This window comes from Polypterus senegalus, chromosome 6 (genome assembly GCF_016835505.1).
Source record: "Polypterus senegalus isolate Bchr_013 chromosome 6, ASM1683550v1, whole genome shotgun sequence".
Taxonomy (NCBI): Eukaryota; Metazoa; Chordata; class Cladistia; order Polypteriformes; family Polypteridae; genus Polypterus; species Polypterus senegalus.
This window is the reverse complement of record NC_053159.1, coordinates 31,506,352-31,527,471: the sequence shown is the minus strand read 5'-3', so window position 1 is coordinate 31,527,471 and position 21,120 is coordinate 31,506,352. Positions and strand designations below refer to the sequence as shown.

The following is a 21,120-nucleotide window of genomic DNA, read 5'->3' as shown; positions in this document are numbered from 1 at the left end:
ATGATTACTATTCGGACAGTGATTCCAAGTCGGCTGTTCCTATTGAATCAATGTCCAAGGGTTTTCTTTTGTCATTTTGTTTCCCTTATAAAAAATCATAATGCTGTGCAACGAAGGGCAGAGTTCACGACTGGCAGCCGCGTTTAAACAGGGAGCCCTTCACAGACAACTTTAACACAAGAAACGTAGTTGGGCGCACATGGCTAGTCTAATAAGAAGATGCTTCTTGAGATATCATATCAGCCCTGGGTAGACATTTCATGAACTGGATTAATGGGTTTTAATGATGAATGGGGGCAGCACGGTGGCACAGTGGTAACGCTGCTGCCTCGCAGTAAGGAGACCTGGGTTCGCTTCCCAGGTCCTGCATGCGTGGACTTTGCATGTTCTCCCCTTGTTTTCCTCCCACACTCCAAAGTCTTACAGGTTAGGTGCATTGGCAATTCCTAAAAATTGTCTCTAGTGTGTTCTTGGTGTGTGGGTGTGTGTGTCCTGCGGTTAGCTGCAGGGTTTGTTCCTTCCTTGCACCCTGTTCTGGCTGGGATTGGCTCCAGCAGACCCCGTGACCCTGCGTTAGGATATAGCGAGTTGGACAATAACTGACTGACACCTGGCAATGATGAATGGAAGGACTTGGACTTTCCAATCATCGTCCCCTAACAGTGAAAGCATAGACTGCCACATTCAATTCATTTTGAATTATATAGTAAATAATCATCTGTTAATATAAAAAGATTGTTTCACTAATGGAAAAACTGGGCTCAGGAAATCCATGAATGTATTGACTGACTGAACATCCACCCCTAACTACAGCAGCAATTACCTTTCGAAATTCCCACAAGAAGTGAAGCAGGTTCCCAGGAACGCTGGCTTCCAAGACTAAAAACATGGGCGCATGTTCTGTCTGGCAGTAGAGCATCTTCACCAGGTTTTCATGGCTGCATATCTGAATATGAAATTTTATCCACTCCAGGAATTCTCCTACTTCAGTTTCAGATGTTTGATCTATTAGGGGACAAGACATCAGACCACAGGTAACCAAACAGAACAATCTGAAGTGTATCCAGGTGACAGGACACGCTTATCACTAAGGGTACACAAAAATAAACACTGACTAGCAAATTAGAACATTAGAAAAATTATGGTGAAAGCTGACCATCGAGTCCAACAGTCCTGTCACCTAAATTGTTCAAATAACATTTGAGATTTGGAGGGCCCTAAAATCCTGCTCTCCAACACACTAACTGGACATTTATTCCATATCTCTTTGTTTTTTTGCATGAAGAAAAATGTTCTAATATTTGTGCGAAATCTGCCTTTAACGAGTTTCTAACCATGACCTTCTAACCATGTTCTTCTTGCAGAATTTACTTTTGAGTAATAACTGGGGTCTGTTGTGCTAATTCCCTTTATAATTTTAAACATTTCAGTCAGGCCCCCTCTTAATCTCTGTCAGCTTCTACTCTTTCAGTCTCTCCTCAAAATTTGTGCCATCCAGTCCCAGAATCAGCCTAGTCGCTCTTGTCTTCTCTTTTCTTTTCTAACATGGAGACCCAGACTGAACACAGTACTTGAGGTCACACCTCACTAGTGAGTTACAGTACATAACTTGAGCATAACCTTCCATGTCTTCTACTCTGCAATTTGTATTACATAATCTAACATACTGTTAGCCATCTTGATTGCTACTGTACACTGTCTGGATGTTGATAGTGATGAGTCCACTAGGACTCCCAGGTCCTTCTCATAAAGGGTACTTTCATGTTTCTGACCTCCCACTGCGTATTCTAATCTAAAATGTATACTTCTTTCATGTAATACTCTCATTTGCTTACATTCAACTTCATCTGCCGCAAATCTGCCCAAGCTTGTTGACAATTCTAGATTTTCTGCACTTCCACCTATTTTGGTATCATCTGCATGTTTAACCAGAGGGTTGATTATATTCTTGTCCAAAATGAGCAGTGTCACCAGCATTAATCCTTTAGGGACAACACTTCTAACATCACCTAATTCCGAAAAAGGTCCCCAACTCAAAGTTTGTACCCACTTACACACCATGTTCTAAATTCCCTCTTCTTTTAGTTTAATCACTAACCTCTCATGTGGTAGGCTACATTTTTGAAGCAGAAACCTTGACAACATTTTTAAAAATTCTAGATGAGATATTGAGACAGCTTAGCTATTAGCTAAACAAACGGGCATGAGGTACTGAACGGTATCCTATTGTTTGTCATGTTTCTTATGTTTTTATGTTTTCATCTAAACACTTCTAAAAATCAAGATAGATAGCATATGCACCTCTCTTCTTCATAGAAGTCCAGCATATTAGTGAAACACAACCTTGTAGATCTGAACACATACTGATTCTTTGCTATTACTCCTCTTGTAGGCATGTGTTGCTTAATCGTTACCTTAATAATTCCTATCATTAATTTACCAGTGACACACATTTTGATTACTGGCCTATACCTGTAGTTACTTGCATTACTCCAATCACCCTTTTTATACAACAGGATAATATTTGCTTGCTTCCATTCCATAGGAAGTTTCCCCATTGTGGAGAGATTTTTGAAAAAAATATGTCCTAAGCGTTTACATACAGTACTAATTGTCCCCAGCAGCAACAGGGCAAACTTTAAAAATCAACACAAACATTTTAAAAAAATGTAATAATTTGGATTGAGAAGAATTTATATTGATAGCTTTTGGTATCAATAAGGGTCTGTGCCTTCTGAATATCATAAATTGTTCCTTGAGATTACATCTTGCCTGAAGAAGGGGTCTGAGTTGCCTCGAAAGCTTGCATATTGTAATCTTTTTTAGTTAGCCAATAAAAGGTGTCATTTTGCAAGGCTTTTCTCTACATTCATAATGGCTAACATGGTACACCACCCTAGAACTGCTGTTGAAAAAATTTAATTCTAATCCCTCTATTTGAAGTAATTATAGGCCAATTTCAAAACTGCCTTTCATTGCCAAAGTTTTGGAAAAGGTAGTTGAACGGAAACTTTGTGCCTTCTTAGAGGAGCGGCAGCACTGGCTGGCAACACTCTACAGAAACAGCTCTTCTAAAAGTTTTTAATGATCTTTTAATTGCTGCTGATGCAGGGCGGTGCTCTGTACTTGCACTGTTAGATTTTGATACGATGGACCATCAGATCTTAATTAACAGATTAGAACTGTTAGGTGTCTCTGGTTCTCCTGTTATTTGTCGAATAGGAGTTTCTCAGTCGGTGTGGCTCGCTTTTCATCTGACTCTGTTCCTTTGACATGTGGAGCGTCACAGGGCTCGGTTCTTAGACCTGGGGCCTCATGTATAACACCGTGTGTAGAACTCGCACTATAACATGGCGTAAGCACAAAAGCCGAAATGTGCTTACGCACAGAAAAATCCAGATGCAGGAATCTGTGCGTACTCCAACTTCCACGTTCTTCCGCTACATAAATCCCGATCAGCGTGAAAACTAACGCTCGTGCACGCGCTTTATGTAACGCCCCAACTCCTCCCAGAATTACGCCTCTTTGAATATGCGAATCAATATAAATCGCCCTTAAGCTCAGCCTTCTGTGAAAAGACAATGGGAAAAGCACGGGGGAAAATATAAGAATTTCAGCAAATACCAAGGCAAAGGAAAAACATACTATTTGTTCAAATAAGCCGTGGTATAATCAACAAAAGGAACTTGATCGAGTGACATACAGTGGTGTGAAAAACTATTTGCCCCCTTCCTGATTTCTTATTCTTTTGCATGTTTGTCACACAAAATGTTTTTGATCATCAAACACATTTAACCATTAGTCAAATATAACACAAGTAAACACAAAATGCAGTTTTTAAATGATAGTTTTTATTATTTAGGGAGAAAAAATCCAAACCTACATGGCCCTGTGTGAAAAAGTAATTGCCCCTTGTTAAAAAATAACCTAACTGTGGTGTATCACACCTGAGTTCAATTTCCGTAGCCATCCCCAGGCCTGATTACTGCCACACCTGTTTCAATCAAGAAATCACTTAAATAGGAGCTGCCTGACACAGAGAAGTAGACCAAAAGCACCTCAAAAGCTAGACATCATGCCAAGATCCAAAGAAATTCAGGAACAAATGAGAACAGAAGTAATTGAGATCTATCAGTCTGGTAAAGGTTATAAAGCCATTTCTAAAGCTTTGGGACTCCAGCGAACCACAGTGAGAGCCATTATCCACAAATGGCAAAAACATGGAACAGTTGTGAACCTTCCCAGGAATGGCCGGCCAACCAAAACTACCCCAAGAGCGCAAAGACGACTCATCCGAGAGGTCACAAAAGACCCCAGGACAACATCTAAAGAACTGCAGGCCTCACTTGCCTCCATTAAGGTCAGTGTTCACGACTCCACCATAAGAAAGAGACTGGGCAAAAACGGCCTGCATGGCAGATTTCAAGGCGCAAACCACTGTTAAGCAAAAGAACATTAGGGCTTGTCTCAATTTTGCTAAGAAACATCTCAATGATTGCCAAGACTTTTGGGAAAATACCTTGTGGACTGATGAGACAAAAGTTGAACTTTTAGGAAGGCAAATGTCCCGTTACATCTGGCGTAAAAGGAACACAGCATTTCAGAAAAAGAACATCATACCAACAGTAAAATATGGTGGTGGTAGTGTGATGGTCTGGGATTGTTTTGCTGCTTCAGGACCTGGAAGGCTTGCTGTGATAGATGGATCCATGAATTCTACTGTCTACCAAAAAATCCTGAAGGAGAATGTCCGGCCATCTGTTCGTCAACTCAAGCTGAAGCGATCTTGGGTGCTGCAACAGGACAATGACCCAAAACACACCAGCAAATCCACCTCTGAATGGCTGAAGAAAAACAAAATGAAGACTTGCCTAGTCAAAGTCCTGACCTGAATCCAATTGAGATGCTATGGCATGACCTTAAAAAGGCGGTTCATGCTAGAAAACCCTCAAATAAAGCTGAATTACAACAATTTTGCAAAGCTGAGTGGGCCAAAATTCCTCCAGAGCGCTGTAAAAGACTCATTGCAAGTTATCACAAACGCTTGATTGCAGTTATTGCTGCTAAGGGTGGCCCAACCAGTTATTAGGTTCAGGGGACAATTAACTTTTCACACAGGGCCATGTAGGTTTGGATTTTTTCTCCTAAATAATAAAAACCATCATTTAAAAACTGCATTTTGTGTTTACTTGTGTTATATTTGACTAATGGCTAAATGTGTTTGATGATCAGAAACATTTTGTGTGACAAACATGAAAAAGAATAAGAAATCAGGAAGGGGGCAAATAGTTTTTCACACCACTGTAGCGTGTTGGAGAAACTTGAAAGCTCAGTTCACAAAATCGCACAGTGCCGGAAATAAAAAAGAAGTTACATATCAAAGTCGCCGTGAAAAGAAGAGTTGTAGCCCACTGTCTGAGTGTCATATGAAAGCTTATTAGGGTACAGAGAAAAAAAGGCACACAGTGGGGAAAAAGCACGAAATGTCCACTTCAATCTCGACATTTCCACTTTAATCACGTAGTTTATTTTGTCATTAAAGTAGAACATCATAAACTTTATCTTAAAATCGTTTTTAAAAAAGTAGCACGTTAAATGCTTTGTTTTGTATTTGATCTTCTACTCGTATGTGCTCTATGTGTGTGAATCACTACTTGCTTCTTAAACCGGCTCTCTTCCTCCTACTGGACACAGAGTCCATTACATTCGTGATATTACAGCTCTCTGATTAACTAAAATACTGAGATGTATACGTGATATCATTTTCATGATGATAGGAGTTAAAGCACGTTATTAAACATGTTTCACTTCGATGAAATAATTTATTGCAGCAGTACTCAGGGGTGGCTCTAAGCTTGTGGTGGCACTGGGCAGAGGAAGAATTGGTGGCTCCTTCACCCGCCAATGTCAGTAAGGTAGCTTATGCACAGTGGATGGCCACGTCCGTTGCAGACACTGCATAGCCGCCTCGTGCTCATGATACAAGCATTTAACTTTTGCCGAAATTTGTCGCTGCGTTTTTAGCTGTGTTGTTATTTTCTCTTTCTGTTTTATATTCAATATATATTGGCGTAGCCGCCACTGCAGTCCTTGCTTTTCTTTCCCCAAGTAACCGATCGCCACACAATCAGCTGTGTAATAGAAGTTAAGCCATCTGTAAGCTTAGCGCCGAATGATCAAAACGTTTAAAGAACATTGAAATATCTTCGTTTACATGTTTAATTATTCTATCCTTCACAACACTCCCAGTGAAGAATATAGATTATTTAAATGAAATTAAAGTTTTATCTGTATAATTTAATAAACATATATTGCTGCATTTCACCTTAAAAATGATATCGTCATCATATGTAAATACGCGCTTTATAAAGTGGCTCAGGTTGTGCGATATTATAACTGCAGTGCAAGTTTACAGTGGGGTGATTGTACTTATAAGTACAAACAGTTCTACAAGGAGCAATTGATTGAGTGCATTTAAAGTTCTTGGGATTAAACTGCTTCTGAACCGCGAGGTCCGTACAGGAAAGGCTTTAAAAAGTTTTGCAGTGGCTGAGACAGCGTGTCCTTAAAGCTGTATACCGATAATTCTCTTTCCGATCAGCTGCTGCTGTGATTCACACTCAGATACAGTGATATAAATACTCCGAGTCGTGCAGTGAGAGTAATATGGAAAAAGATGATCCGCTGTGGCAACCCCTAACGGGAGGAGCTGAAAGAAGAAGAAGAAGAAGAAGAAGTGAGAGTAACAACGCTAAAGCAATTATGGTATTTGGAATACTATGGCTGTTCCCTGGACCATTATATTGTTACAAGTTAATTACAATCAGATGCGTTACAATAATAAATAATATGCGGTTAGTTTCAGTGTATTTATAAAGCCGCGTCAGGAAAATAAGGTGTAACCACACAGGAACAGCAGCACTGCTTTGACGCTGGGTGCCACCAGTCTGCAAAACCGAGCGGAGAACTTGCGTACAACAAGGTATGAGGTACCGTGGAAAAGTGCGTGGCTTTACGCCAAGTGTAGGTTTTATACATCGCGTTTTGAACGTGGAAAAGTTCTTACGCAACATTTTTGTGCGTACGCACCGTTTATCATCTCTATACAGATGACTTACAGCGTTATTTTTCATTTAAACCTAACCAAGTTAATACTTCGGTCATATTGGTTGATTGTCTGTCTAAGGTTAACGACTGGCTCAGTAATAATTACCTGCAGTTGAATTCAGGAAAGACTGAGGTACTAATTGTTTCTCCCCCTGTTCTTCATTCTGAGATTATTTTAAAATTATCTTCTGTCTCTCCTGTTATTAAGTTGAGTTTATGTAACCTTGGGGTTATTTTTGACCAGTGCCTGACACTTGATGAACATGTAAGATCAGTCAGCCACTCGTGTTCCTTTCATTCAAGAAATCTTTCTAAACTAAGAAATGCTGTTTCAAAGTCAGAATTGGAGATGCTTGTTCATTCTTTTATTTCCTCACGGCTTGATTACTGTAATGCTCTCTTAACGGGTTTGAGCAAGTCCTCTCTCTCACATCTTCAGTTAGTCCAAAATGCAGCTGCCAGGCTCCTAACTCACGCTAGCTGGAGTGATCATATCACCCCCATTTTGCACGCACTGCACTGGCTCCCAGTGTTTTATAGAATTCATTTTAAAGTTTTGATACTTACTTTCAGAGCTTTGCATGGACAAGCTCCTGAGTACCTAACCAGCCTGCTCCAACGCTATACAGCTTGTCGGACTCTTAGATCTGGGCAACAGGGCCTTCTAGTTGTCCCATGCACTCGGCTAAAAACCTGTGGGGATTGTGCCTATCAGTCTGTGGCACCAAGACTGCCTTATAGTCTGTTGATTCTTTTAAAAAACAACTGAAAACATTTCTTTTTAATCAGTGTGTAATAGTTCCAGTTTGTTTATTTATTATTTTTATTGGTTTTGTTTATGTTTTGTTTTAACTGTTGTATTTGTACTGTATTTGCTGTTCAGCGCTCTGTGACCTTTTGTCTGTGAAGGGCTCTACAAAAAATAAACTACTACTATTACTAATTTTGTATCCATGGGCCTCTTGATATACAATATTTTTGGTTTTTCTATATGGGCGAGAATGTAGCTGTGATCTCTTTGCCAAAAATGTAAAAAGTAGGCAAGGTGTCTCTGGCTAAGCGGAAGGTAGGTACACTCCAACATCAAACGTTGCCACTGTATCTGATCATGTTCAGCTCTGACGGGAGAGCATCCCCCGTGTGGGGAGAAGAGCACGTGGCCGTGATATCGCTGCCAATGAGCAGGTACCCTCTAAAACACACAGAGGTGTGATCTCTCTCTCTCAAAAACATCAAACGTTACTCTTTAACAATCTCTAGATGATAAATGTCTGCTGAACAAACAGGTATCGCTAGCTAAGTAGAGGCAAGGTGCGCTCCAACACGTGGCGAGAGGGAGACCGACTCAAACGAGGCTGGTGCGTGAGTAAGGAGGGTCCTGCCCCTCCTTCCCTCAGTCCGCAGCCACTCTCTCCGATTCATGCAAATACATCAGTACCGCAAGTGAACTATGATACTTAGCGGGATAAGAGAAGTCGCCAAATCAACCAGAATGTTCAAGCAAATTATAGAAAAAAACCCAATCTAAATCCGTTAAGTAGTTCTCTTGTGAAAAGCTGACAGACAGATGTTGGATTTTATATATAGAGATTTACTCACTGTCCTCCTCAGGCACCAGGGAATTAATATTATCTGGTCACGGTGATTTGTTAGATTTCAGCATATTTAATCCAAGCTGTACTTCTCCTACCCTGTGGGACATCCTAAGAGTTCGTGGGATCCCCTCGAGGTTGCTGGATATCATGGCTGGCCTGTACAGTACACTGGTACTGTGAGTGCTGTGCAGAGTGGACGCAGGGCCTCTGCGCTTTACCCAGTTGATTCTAGGGCTCATCAGCGTTGTGCTCTTTGCTCCTACTCTGTTCAATGCTTGTATGGACTGGGAGTTGGTTGACGAGGTCATGGGGTCCAGCGGCTTTGGGGCATCTGTTGGTGAAGAAAGGTTCACGGATCTTGACTTTGCTAACAATGCTGTGATCTTCGTGGAGTCAATGGAGGCTCTGATCGGGGCACTCAAGAGATTGAGTGAGAAGTCTGAGTGTCTGGGCTTGTGAGTATCCTGGATAAAAACCAAGATTCAGGCCTTTAATGGACTCTTGGGCACAGCCATCAGCAATGTGTCTGTTTGTGGAGAGAGTGTTGACGTTGTTGAGAGGTTTACTTACCTTGGCAGTGACATTCATGTCTCTGGTGACCTTTCCGATGAAGTCAGTAGACGGATTTGGAGCATATGGGGGCTCATGAGGTCGCTGGAAAGGAAAAGGACTAAGGTCCAAGTCTTTAGAGTCCTGGTGCTTCCTGTCTTGCTCTATGGTTTTGAGACATGGATGCTATCCAGTGACCTAAGATGAAGACTGGACTCCTTTGGTACTATGGCTTTTTGGAGAATCTTTGGGTACCTCTGGTTTATCTTTTTGTCAAATGAGCAGTTGCTCATGGAGTCCTGAACATTACCTTCATCATGATGGAGCGTCAGTTATGGCACTACAGCCATGTGGCGCGTTTCCCTGAGGCTGATCCGGCTCATAAGATCCTCATTGTTGGGGACCCAAATGGCTGGACCAAGCCAAGGGGCCGCCCACGTAACACCTGGCTGTGGCAGATATAGGGTCATTTCCGGAGGGTGGGACTGGACTGCGTGTCTGCCTAGGTGGTTGCAAACAGGGATCCTGAATTGTTTCGTCGTGTAGTGGGTGCGGCAACACACTGTACCAGGGCATGCTCCCCAACTTGACTTGACTTGTACTTCTCCCTCTACAATTTCACTAAGCACATCCTTAGTAGTCTTTGTCTTGACATAGTAAACTCGTCATTAGATATGGGGGTCTTCCCAGACTGTCTTAAGACTGCTGTAGTTAAACCCCCACTCAAGAAAGATAATCTTGACCCCTCTGCTTTTGAAAATTTTAGACCTATTTCTAACCTACCTTTCTTAAGTAAAATTATAGAGAAGGCAGTCATTATGCAGTTAAATAACCAGCTCAATAAACATGCTATTCTTGATAAATTTCAGTCAAGTTTTAGAACAAATCACAGCACAGAAACTGCACTCGTTAAAGTAGTAAATGACTTGCGGGTAAATGCAGATAAAGGCCATTTATCTGTTCGCATCCTCTTAGATCTGAGTGCTGCATTTGACACCATTGATCACAAGATTCTTAGAAATCACCTTAGTTAATGGGTGGGCCTCTCTGGCAGTGTCTTAAATTGGTTTGAATCCTACCTGGCAGGTAGAAAATTCTTTGTTAGTTGTGGAAATCACAACTCAAAGACACTTGATATCCGATATGGTGTTCCACAAGGCTCTATCCTGGGTCCGCTGCTCTTTTCAATCTATATGCTTCCGTTAGGTCAGATTATGTCGGGCATAATGTGAGTTACCACAGCTATGCTGATGACACGCAACTGTACTTATCAATAGCCACTGATGACCCCGACTCTGTTGTTTCACTAACATAATGTCTTACTTGTGTTTCTAAATGGATGAGTAGTAATTTTCTCAAGCTAAATAAAGAGAAAACAGACATTTTAGTGATTGGCAGTAATGGATATAATGAGGTTATTAGAAATAAACTTGACGCATTAGGATTAAAAGTCAATACGGAGGTAAAGAACTTGGGGGTAATTGTTGACTGTAATCTGAATTTTAAATCACATATTAATCAGATCACTAGGACAGCATTTTTTCACTTAAGAAACATAAGTAAAGTTAGACCTCTTATATCATTGAAAGATGATGAGAAATTAGTTCACACTTTTGCTTTCAGTCGTCTAGATTACTGTAACGCACTCCTCTCAGGACTACCCAAAAAAGACATAAATCGTTTACAACGAGTGCAGAATGCAGCTGCTAGAATCCTAACTAGGAAAAGAAAATCTAAGTACATCTCTCCAGTTTTGATGTCACTATACTGGTTACCTGTGTCATTCAGAATTGACTTTAAAATACTGCTTATGGTTTTCAAAGCCTTAAATAATCTCGCTCCATCTTATATATCGAAATGTCTGACACGTTGTATTCCAAGTCGTAACCTTAGATCCTCAAATGAGTGTCTGCTTAGAATTCCAAGAGCTAAACTTAAAAGAAGTGGTGAGGCGGCCTTCTGCTGCTATGCACCTAAAATCTGGAATAGCCTGCCAATAGGAATTCACCAGGCTAGTACAGTAGAGCACTTTAAAACACTGCTGAAAACACATTACTTTAACATGGCCTTCTCAGAGCTTCACTTTAATTTAATTCTGATACTCTGTATGTTCAATTTATTATCATTACTATTCATGGTGGCTCTTAAATCTGTACTAACCCCTTCTCTCTCTTCTGTTTCTTTTCCCGGTTTTCTGTGGTGGCGACCTGAGCCACCACCACCTAATCAAAGCACCGTGATGTTCCTACATTGATGGATTAAAGCCAGAAGTCTACATGACCATCATCATCAAGTCCTTCCATGAGAACCCTAAATACAAAGAGGACTCTTTCAGTTATGTTAGGTAGAATGCCCAGAGGGGACTGGGTGGTCTTGTGGCCTCTGAACCCCTGCAGATTTTATTTTTTCTCTCCAGTCGTCTGGAGTTTTTTTTTTTTCTGTCCTCCCTGGCCAACAGACCATACTCTTATTCTATGTTAATTAGTGTTGTCTTATTTTAATTCTTACTTTTGTCTTTTTTTTTCTCTTTTCTTCATCATGTAAAGCACTTTGAGCTACATTATTTGTATGAAAATGTGCTATATAAATAAATGTTATTGTCACTTTTGGGAAGTTAGCAAATTCATCTCACATATAAACGTAATAAAGTGCAAGCTCAAAGCATTTGCTATGTCACTTTGTGCATATTCTAGCTCACCTTTACCATTCCTAATACTCTTCATCTTCTCCCTACTGTTGTTTTACTATTGAAAGAATCTCTTTGGGTTGTCTTCCACCTTTTCTGCAATATATCGGCAATATAAAGGAGCAGGCATACAATTTCTTCCATAAGAACCCAATTCATGGACAAAAAATAATGGCACAGGGTGAAAGAATCACTTTTATTGAGTTGTCCTCAGATGTAGTCTATTGTCAGTTGGAAACTTTTATACTGACTGATAAGTGAGTTTTATTCCCACTGCGCTAAGGATTCAAATCAGAACAGAGATGGGGTGATGCCATCTCAGTGAGCACCTAAAATGAGCACCCATTACCTGAAGGAGCATCAATTACCTAACAGTTCCTTGTAATTTCTTCATTTCTCTATGCATTTGAATGAAACGTTCATCTCATGCCTAGAAGACTGGCATTACTGGGCACCCATCACCTAGCATTGTGGACCACCCAGTACTCCCTGGTGATATGATTAACGCCTTGTGTCCTACACCAGCTGCAGATCACTATCCCTTACCTCTAAGTGCTTTGACAATCACCGGCACTGACAGGTCAGCTTGAACCACCCATGCCATGCAGGTGGGTCCATACCGCCCACTTTGAAGGTACTCCAAATCCTGCACGCTGCATTCTGTGGGAATTTCCCATTCAGATATGGACAGATCTTTGGTAGGCAGTGGCTTCTCTGTTGAGAAGTTTGCTGATGGAGCTAGAAAGTAATAAATAATAATCTGTGAAAAACAGAGGAATGAAGTTAGAAAAAGCTGTAAAGGCACACTTCCAGTGTGGTGAACTCCAGTGTGGTGACCACCAACACTCACAAAGCCCCGTGCTAAGAAGTATTTTGAACCTTGAAGGTATGAAACCCTTGTGGTGATTGAAAATTAGGGCACCACATATGGATGAGTTTCTTGAGAGGCAGGTTCAGCTGTGGGTTGCTCTCTTCTTACGTATGAGTTTTGAAGTAAGTGGGACAATTTCAGCTTAAATGTACATTGAAATGAGGCAAACATGGACAATCCATACTCAAGGCAGTGCTCACAATTTCTCTAAACATTTTTCAGTCTTGTTGTCATCATACAAGGAGAAAAAAACAAACTTCAGGCCAAACAGTTTCCAAAGCAAAGTAGATTAGAAGTATTTTAAAACCGTTAAAGGACACAAAGTATGTCCAGTCTCCACATGTTTGATGTTACTAGTTTGAGGATATCCTTCCTTCTTTTTTGTAGCCTGGGTTGCCATTTCCTCATGAGTGAAGCTCGGTCACCACAGCAGGACTGCGTGAGCCTTGAATGTGATTTTTGCCTTCTGCCAGTGGCTTGCAGGTTTTCTGCATTCTGGTTATCCTGCCAATTTGTATGGGCATGCAAAAGTGTCCAAACATTATTGGAGTGCAGCAAAACAAGGAGATAATGAAGCAGCAAAAAACGCAGACATGCAAGTGTCGAAATGTTTAACAACATTGAGGTCAAAAGCCAGCAAAGAAACAGATCTTACAGCCTTTTTGAATTATAGGTCTAATAAGAAATGTGTTTTCCTGTTTAATCAGCACTTGATTAGTTTAGTCATTTTTCTCAGCAGGATTGTTATGAGAAAGTAGAATTACGAGCATGGCAGCCCATCATAGACTAACTCAAGAGTAACAGTTTGGCTTGACTTCTTTCTTTCTTTTGAGACCTTCTACTGTTCTCATTTAACATTTATGCATTTTTATTTACTACTAAGAGTGGTAATAGAATAATTAAAAATATTTGCTATCTCTTTCCCTGTGTGTGCCTTCAGCCTCTTTCCTCTATATCTGTTTGTGTGAAAATCTCTTAACTGGTGCGCTGTCTCTCAAGCACATTCCTGTAAAGCCTGCTTCTCAGACTCTGTCACTATTTGCAAGGCACCTTTGTCACTTCCTGTCCAGTTTTATACTTGCCATCTTTGAAAGCGACTCTCTTTCAACATGCACCTTTACTTTTTCTTGTGCATTTCACACACACACTTCCTCTTTCGTTGTGTTATCAAAGCCAATCTGACCAATCACACCAAAGCCAAACTGACCAATCAGATTGCTCAGAGGGACTGGACACATAGAACTTAATGTTTTATTTATTATATAGCTGATTTCTGTTATGGTACAGCCTGGGCAAAAAGTAAACTTTTTTTAATTGAATCATTTTGTTGTTTTCTTAATATAATTTTGTGTCTTGTGTTATTAATTCTGTTTCTGATTTTGTTCTTTCTGTGTTTTATTTATTTGGTATTGTGTTGATTTTTTTAGTTATTGCTTCATTTTGTATTATGTTAAAACTGTATGTATTAGTTTTCATTTTTATGCTCATCTGTCCTGTCTCCTGTATTAAAGCCGAAGGAGGTGGTGCCACCTGATTAGGATTATTATTAGGATCTCATACCTTGTACAGAAGATGTTTTCTTCATCATCACCTTGCATGTCTTTGACAATATAAATGCCACTATGACCAGCGTAGAACCACACAGTAATGAAGGAATGCTGATCATGGCTTCTTGCATTCCTGTGAAGAGAAAAGCGAGGAAAGAGCAGAAATACATTAAGCAAAAGGCAAAACACACTACACACTGTGTTGCTCCCAGCCTTACAATTGCAAAACCATTTCTGGTGAAATTGTTTAAAGAAAGTGAGCATATTTTTAATGATCAAAATTGGGGTAAAGTTCAGAACAAAATGAGCTTTTGAAGTCCATGAGGAACTATTCAGTCAAAGGCATCCTGAATGTATACTGTGCAGACAGAAATGAACAAATTTAACAATAAGGATGTTCATACATGTGTCCAGAAAGGAGCTTTCGCTCCATTTTCAGTGCTGGGCGATACACCATGAAATGTGTTTGTCAGTGCTGCTTCAAACTGTGACAATATAACCTCAACACCAAAAACAATCCCAACACAAGTACAAATATTATTATTTAGAGTGATAAAATTCTGTGTTGCACAATTTTTATTGTGTACTAAGATATCCCTTAACATTGCACTGACCCAAGCAGTTGTTCCACACAATTTACAGTATTCTCCTATTGTACCAGCTGGTAAAAATTCTATATGGCTGTATTGAATAACTTCTGCCTTGTGGTACTTACATCAGTTTTTTTTTTTCTTTTTGTGTTCTTTATTTCACCTTATACAATTTCTTGTATTAGGAATTTGTTAGTTTTCGCATACCCCTTGGAATCAGAGTGCAGGGTCAGCCATTGTACAGTGCCAGTAGGAGCCAATCTTAGAAAGTTGAAGTTTGAGTTAAACTCATATTAATGTTTGCTTAATTTGAATAGAACATACATTTCTTATGTTAACATAAACCTTCTGGATACCAGCACAGATCCTTAGCCTCAGAGCCACCACTCTGCCCCATGAAACGGCCAGAGAAACTGGTTTTAAAATTTATGGACTCTGATATTCCACAAACTTTTGTTCCTCTGCAGTTCGCCTACTTCCCAAAAAGGTCGGTAGACGATGTGGTGGTCCTTGCCCTTCACTTTGCGCTGAAGCATCTGAACAGCAGAAATGCATATATTCATATGCTTTTGCTAGATTATACTTCAGCCTTTAAGATCTTTCAGCACACAAAACTAATGGGAAAATTGGCAAACCTTGGATTGCCTACATCCACCTGTAACTAGATCTTAGACTTTTTGACTGACAGATCACAGGTGGGCAATAAAGTGTTGTTTGAATTTATAATTAGTACAGTGGAACCTCGGTTCACGAACGTCTCGGAACACGTACAAATCGGTTTATGGCCAAAAAGTTTGCCAAACTTTCGCATCTGTTCACGACCACAGACTCGGTATATGAACAAGCCAGCTTCCCCTTCGGTTTGTGCGCGCCAATGATTTCCGCACGTGTTCAGTCTCTCCCTGTGCATTCCCTGTGCAGAGAGAGAGACAGACACACACGCGCACGAGAGATAGACACACACAGGCGTGCAAGAGAGACACACACACACACACAGGCGCGCGAGGGAGACACACACACATACACAGGCGTGCGAGAGAGAGACATACACACAGGCGTGAGAGAGAGAGACACACACAGGTGGGCGAGAGAGAGACACACACACATGAGAGAGAGACACGCACGCACGAGAGGGAGAGAGAGAGATGGCTGGAAGCATAAGGCTGAGAAGGCAGTTAAAGAATGCACCAGGCTTGTTTTTAAAGAGACAGATTCGAGCATTGTTTTAACCTTGTTGCATTTAATGAAGACTTTTTTCTATTGGATTTTAACCTCCACTTTACTTCTGTTTACAGCGATCGGTTTGTAGTGTGCATTTTTGCAATGTTACTTTTCTTTTTGGTTTATTAAATTACAGATTTTTCAAATATTCATTTTTTCCCTGTGCTTAAAACTCATTAAAAACGTGTTTTTAGTGAGCGGTTCGTAGCGCTATAGCACAAACTCTTGCAGTGTTAGTTTTCTCTGTTTTTCAAGGTTTTCTCAGTGTTATTCAATGTTTTTACATTAGTTTACTATTATGCTGTGCATTCTATGGTATATTTAACTATATTTGTGCTTAAAAACTTAAAAAAATATATTTACATACAGTTCGTACGGTCTGGAACGGATTAATTGTATTTACATATGGGGGAAATTACTTCAGTTCACAACCAAATCGGTTTAACGACCAGAGTTTTGGAACAAATTATGGTCGTGAACCGAGGTTCCACTGTACTGGTATCCCTCAGGGCTATAGTCAGAGCCAGAAACGTTTTCCCCCTTTACAAATATGATTGTAGATCAACTCAGAAACAGAATTCCGCAGACTCTTTTAATTCTTTTTGACAAACTGTAATCTGGCCATCCAATTTTTTGGGCTAACTAGTGGTCTGTATCTTGCAGTCTGGCCTCTGTGTTTCTGTTCATGAAAGTCTTCCTCAGACAGTCATCTCTGACACATCCACATCTGCCCCCTGAAGACTGTTCTGATCTCTTGGACGGGCATTTTTGACTTTTTCTTTACCATGGTGAGGATTCTTCTGTCATCAGCAGTGGAGGTCTTCCTTGGCCTACCAGACCCTTTCCAATACTGAGCTCACCAGTGTGTTCTTTCTTCTTTTTAATATTCCAGACAGCTGATTTAAGTCATCTTTAAGGCCGGGTTTATACTTCACGCGACGATACGCATGCTGCACGGACGATCCTGTTACGCAAGCGTTGTACACTTTATACTTGCGCACGTACTTTACGTAAATCTGGAGGAATCCAAAAGGTGGCAGTGCGAGATATTATCACGGTGAAAATAGGTTCGGCTTTGCTGTGTTGTGAATTCCCTGGAACACCCATTAAATTCCGATAACACCTTACCACAATATATCTGAAAAGAATGTTTAATGATTAAATCTCACAATCCAGAGATTTGTCCATTTCAGCTAGCATTGGGCACGAGGCAGAAACAATCCCTGGATGAGGCATCAGCTTACGCAAGGTGAATACAACCACACACATACACTGGCGTCATTGTAGTGTAACCAAATTTACATATCTTTGGAAGGAAATCGGAGCACACTGAGGAAACCCAGCAGGAAAATATGTAAACTCCAGGCAGGGAATATCAGTGACGTGACTCGCTGCAAGACAGCAGCACTAACTCTCTGTCACCGTGTCACCCACACTGTATTACTGTAATTATTATCAGTATTCATTATTTAAATAAAATTACCAATTTATCTGTAAAATGGAACATACATACGTTAATGCATTTCATCATGAAAATGATATAAAGTATAAATCTAAGGATTCTAAATGTGCAAAGAGTTGGAATATCATACATTTAATGTGCTCAGTGTGGCGATCTATTGCTGTTTGTCGCTGCTGTCAGGACCGGAGGAAGCCCTAGAAAAAAAGACAGCACAGAAGTTGGTATGTGAGACTTTTAAAATGTATCGTGTCATTACGATTGGGAATATGCGACGCTTGAATATAAAAGTGCCACGAATGCATCTGTATGTTGGCATTTTGCTTCACCACATCGAACCATTCATCAAACATCGAAGCGCACACACCGCTCTCGTAGGCTTTCTGTCACATGTAGATAGTAACCAGAGACTCTGACGTCACATTCCAACTTTTAGCACACTGCGCCCCCCGACTTTTTGCTGGTACTGCAACTCGCGCACACGTCGCATTCATTTCTGAGGACGGCCTCAGAGGACGCATCAAATGAATGCTGGGAACGCATTGCAGCCATGATGCAGGCACGTGCGTGTTCTGAGTGTGAAGTATAAACGAGCCCTAAGGTTTTACCGATGTCTCTAATCGTTTTGTTCTTGTGTTTCAATCTCGTATTGGCTTCTTTGACTTTTATTGGCACAGCTCTTGTCCTCATGTTTAACAATGGCAACTACCGACTCCAAAGAGTATGACCAAGCTGAGGATATTTTATGAAGTAATGAAACCCACCTGAGGAATCACAAACACCTTTGATACCAATTTTCCCAAACTTTATGGTGCCCTGAAATGGGGGAACCAGGTAGAAAATGTGTTGTCATTTCTATATAGTGGGACCGGAATGTATGCAAATCCCCTTAAATTAAGGTCTGCCATGTGCACGTTAATCGTATTTGAATTGTTTGATTTGTAATTTTAAACACAATACTTACATGAAGATGGGTATATAAATGTAATGTATGTATTAAAAATTACCACACTCTTGAAAGCAAGCAAAGTCTCTTAATTAGAAACAAAATAACTACGATATATTAAAAAGGTATTGATGGTGACCTGCCTAGCCTCCACCCTAGTCTAACATACACTTTCTGATCTAAGATCAGGAAGTCTGATATTTCTAAACTTTATCCCCACTTTTTTCTTCTTCACTGGGCAGGAGTACGCCTTCTCTAATGGCAATGTTTCGCAGAAGCGCACACAAAATAATCACAATGATAAGCACCAATCAATGAATTACGAAGACAGCTGAAGCTTATTTTCTATAAAGCTATGTCTACATCCATATCTTGCATTCCATCAGCCTAAAGGTCTGCTGGTGTTTTGCATTTTATTGTCCTTTGTCTGTCATCAGAGAGTTAGTTACACATGTCAATAGACATGTATGACAGGGATACCCACGATCACTCAGAGGCTGCTCTGTGTGACAGTCTGGGTTGGCTCTATGCTCCTTGGTTGTTTCTGGGAGCCTCTTGAACCCGGAGTCATTGATAGTTGTAAACTGTGATGAGCCAGGCAAATGAGGACACACACAGGTAGTGAGATTTTGGTGCAAAGTGTTCAGTGCTTGTATTAAAAAACAAACAGAAGTGTCCCAAAGTGAAATGCAAAATATCTTCTTCATTAAATAAATAAATAAATCCATAAAATCAAGGATCAAGTGAAGGTTATAAACAAGCAATTAATAATTCTATCAAAACAAGGTTAAAAATCCCAGGCAGGTTTCTTCAATTAACAGTCACTAGCCCCAATGCCTCTTCCTAAAATTTGGCACCTCCTTGCAGCATGAGGAAATGCCCAGCAATAGGTGTAGTCATCCACTAAATCCCAGGTTCAGTGTCCTACCACCGGTCCACAGGACTCCCTGCCGAACCCCAATCATGTCCCCCTGGGTGTCTGTAAGGGAGGCGCCCCTACTTCCCTTCATTGCTCTAAGGAGGGCCTTTACCCCAGCCCCACTTGCTTCACCAGGGCATGCTCCCGAACATATGCCTCCTCTCCTTACAACCATCCTGCCTCTCTGTTCTCTCTTAACCTCTCTTTCAATCTTCTCTTTTCCATTTCTGATCTGCCCCCCTTTTGATCTTCATTCTCGATCTCCCCCTTTCTACCGTGCAGGCTCCTTTTATAGTACCCAGTTGGGTACAGGTCTATCCTCATATGCTGTTAGATCAGCTCAGATGAAGGTATCAGAGGTACTCACTGGTCACTTTGACACAGTATCTGTGGAACATCCTTAGTGATACTGCAAATATCAACAGTTTAAAATATTTGAATTAACTTCTCAATGATATTATTTATTTTGATTTTCAGCATTTGATAAGGAGCCACATGAGAGGTTAGGCATCAAACTAAAAGAAGTGGGAGTTCAGTGTAATGTTTTTAGATGGGTGCACAATTGGCTCAGACATAGGAAGCAGAGGGTGATGGTGTGAGGAACCTCATCAGAACTGACCGATGTTAAGAGTGGTGCTCCACAGGGGTCAGTGCTAGGGCTGCTGCTATTATTAATATATATAAAAATAATTTAGATAGGAATATAAGTAACAAGCTGGTTAAGTTTACAGATGATACCAAGATTAGCAGGTAATTTGGAATCCGTTATATCATTACAGAAGGACTTTGACAGCATACAGGCTTGGGCAGATTTGTGGCCGATGAAATGTAATGTCAGTAAATGTAAAGTATTACACATAGGAAGTAAAAATGTTAGTTTTGAATACACAATGGGCGGTCAGAAAATCGAGAGTACACCTTATGAAAAGGATTTAGGAGTCATAGTGGACTCTAAGCTATTGACTTCCAGACAGTGTTCAGAAGCCATTAAGAAGGCTAACAGAATGTGAGGTTATATAGCGCCTTGATGTGTGGAGTACAAGTCACAGGAGGTTCTACTCAAGGTTTATAATGCACTGGTGAGGCCTCATCTTGAGTACTGTGTGCAGTTTTGGTCTCCAGGCTACAAAAAGGACATATAGCAGCACTAGAAAAGGTCCAGAGAAGAGCGACTAGGCTGATTCCAGGGCTACAGGGGGTGAGTTATGAGGAAAGATTAAAAGAACTAAGCATTTTTGGTTTAAGCAAAAGAAGTTTAAGAGGAGACATGATTGAAGTGTTTAAAATTTTGAAGGGAATGAGTACAGTGGATCAAGACTGTTATTTTAAAATGGGTTCTTCAAGAACACAGGGACACAGTTGGAAACTTGTTAAGGGTAAATTTCGCACAAACAGAAGTTTTTCTTTACACAAAGAATGACAGACACTTGAAATAAGCTACCAAGTAGTGTGGTAGACAATAGGACTTTAGGGTCTTTCAAAACTCGACTTGATGTTTTTTGGAAGAAATAAGTGGATAGGACTGGCAAGCTTTGTTGAACAGTTATGGCCTGTTCTCGTCTAGATTGGTTCTAATGTTCTAATACAATCCACCACATGCATTAATGCATTTAAATTTGAAAGAGATACA

General features: G+C 40.4%; 1 protein-coding gene across 5 annotated transcripts in view; it reads right to left on the bottom strand.

The window, feature by feature from the left end:
• The window catches only part of si:ch73-206d17.1 (tyrosine-protein kinase STYK1), a 43,969-nt gene that overhangs the window by 11,089 nt on the left and 11,760 nt on the right, over window positions 1-21,120 (bottom strand). For 4 of the 5 annotated variants that reach the window (XM_039755759.1, XM_039755758.1, XM_039755761.1 and 1 more), the window contains 3 exons: window positions 14,369-14,488; window positions 12,484-12,675; window positions 824-1,005 (listed from right to left, as the gene is read on the bottom strand). In XM_039755759.1, the coding sequence (XP_039611693.1) occupies window positions 824-1,005; window positions 12,484-12,675; window positions 14,369-14,488 (494 nt within the window). The remainder of the gene's footprint in view (window positions 1-823; window positions 1,006-12,483; window positions 12,676-14,368; window positions 14,489-21,120) is intronic. The other variant, XM_039755763.1, reaches the window with a different exon arrangement.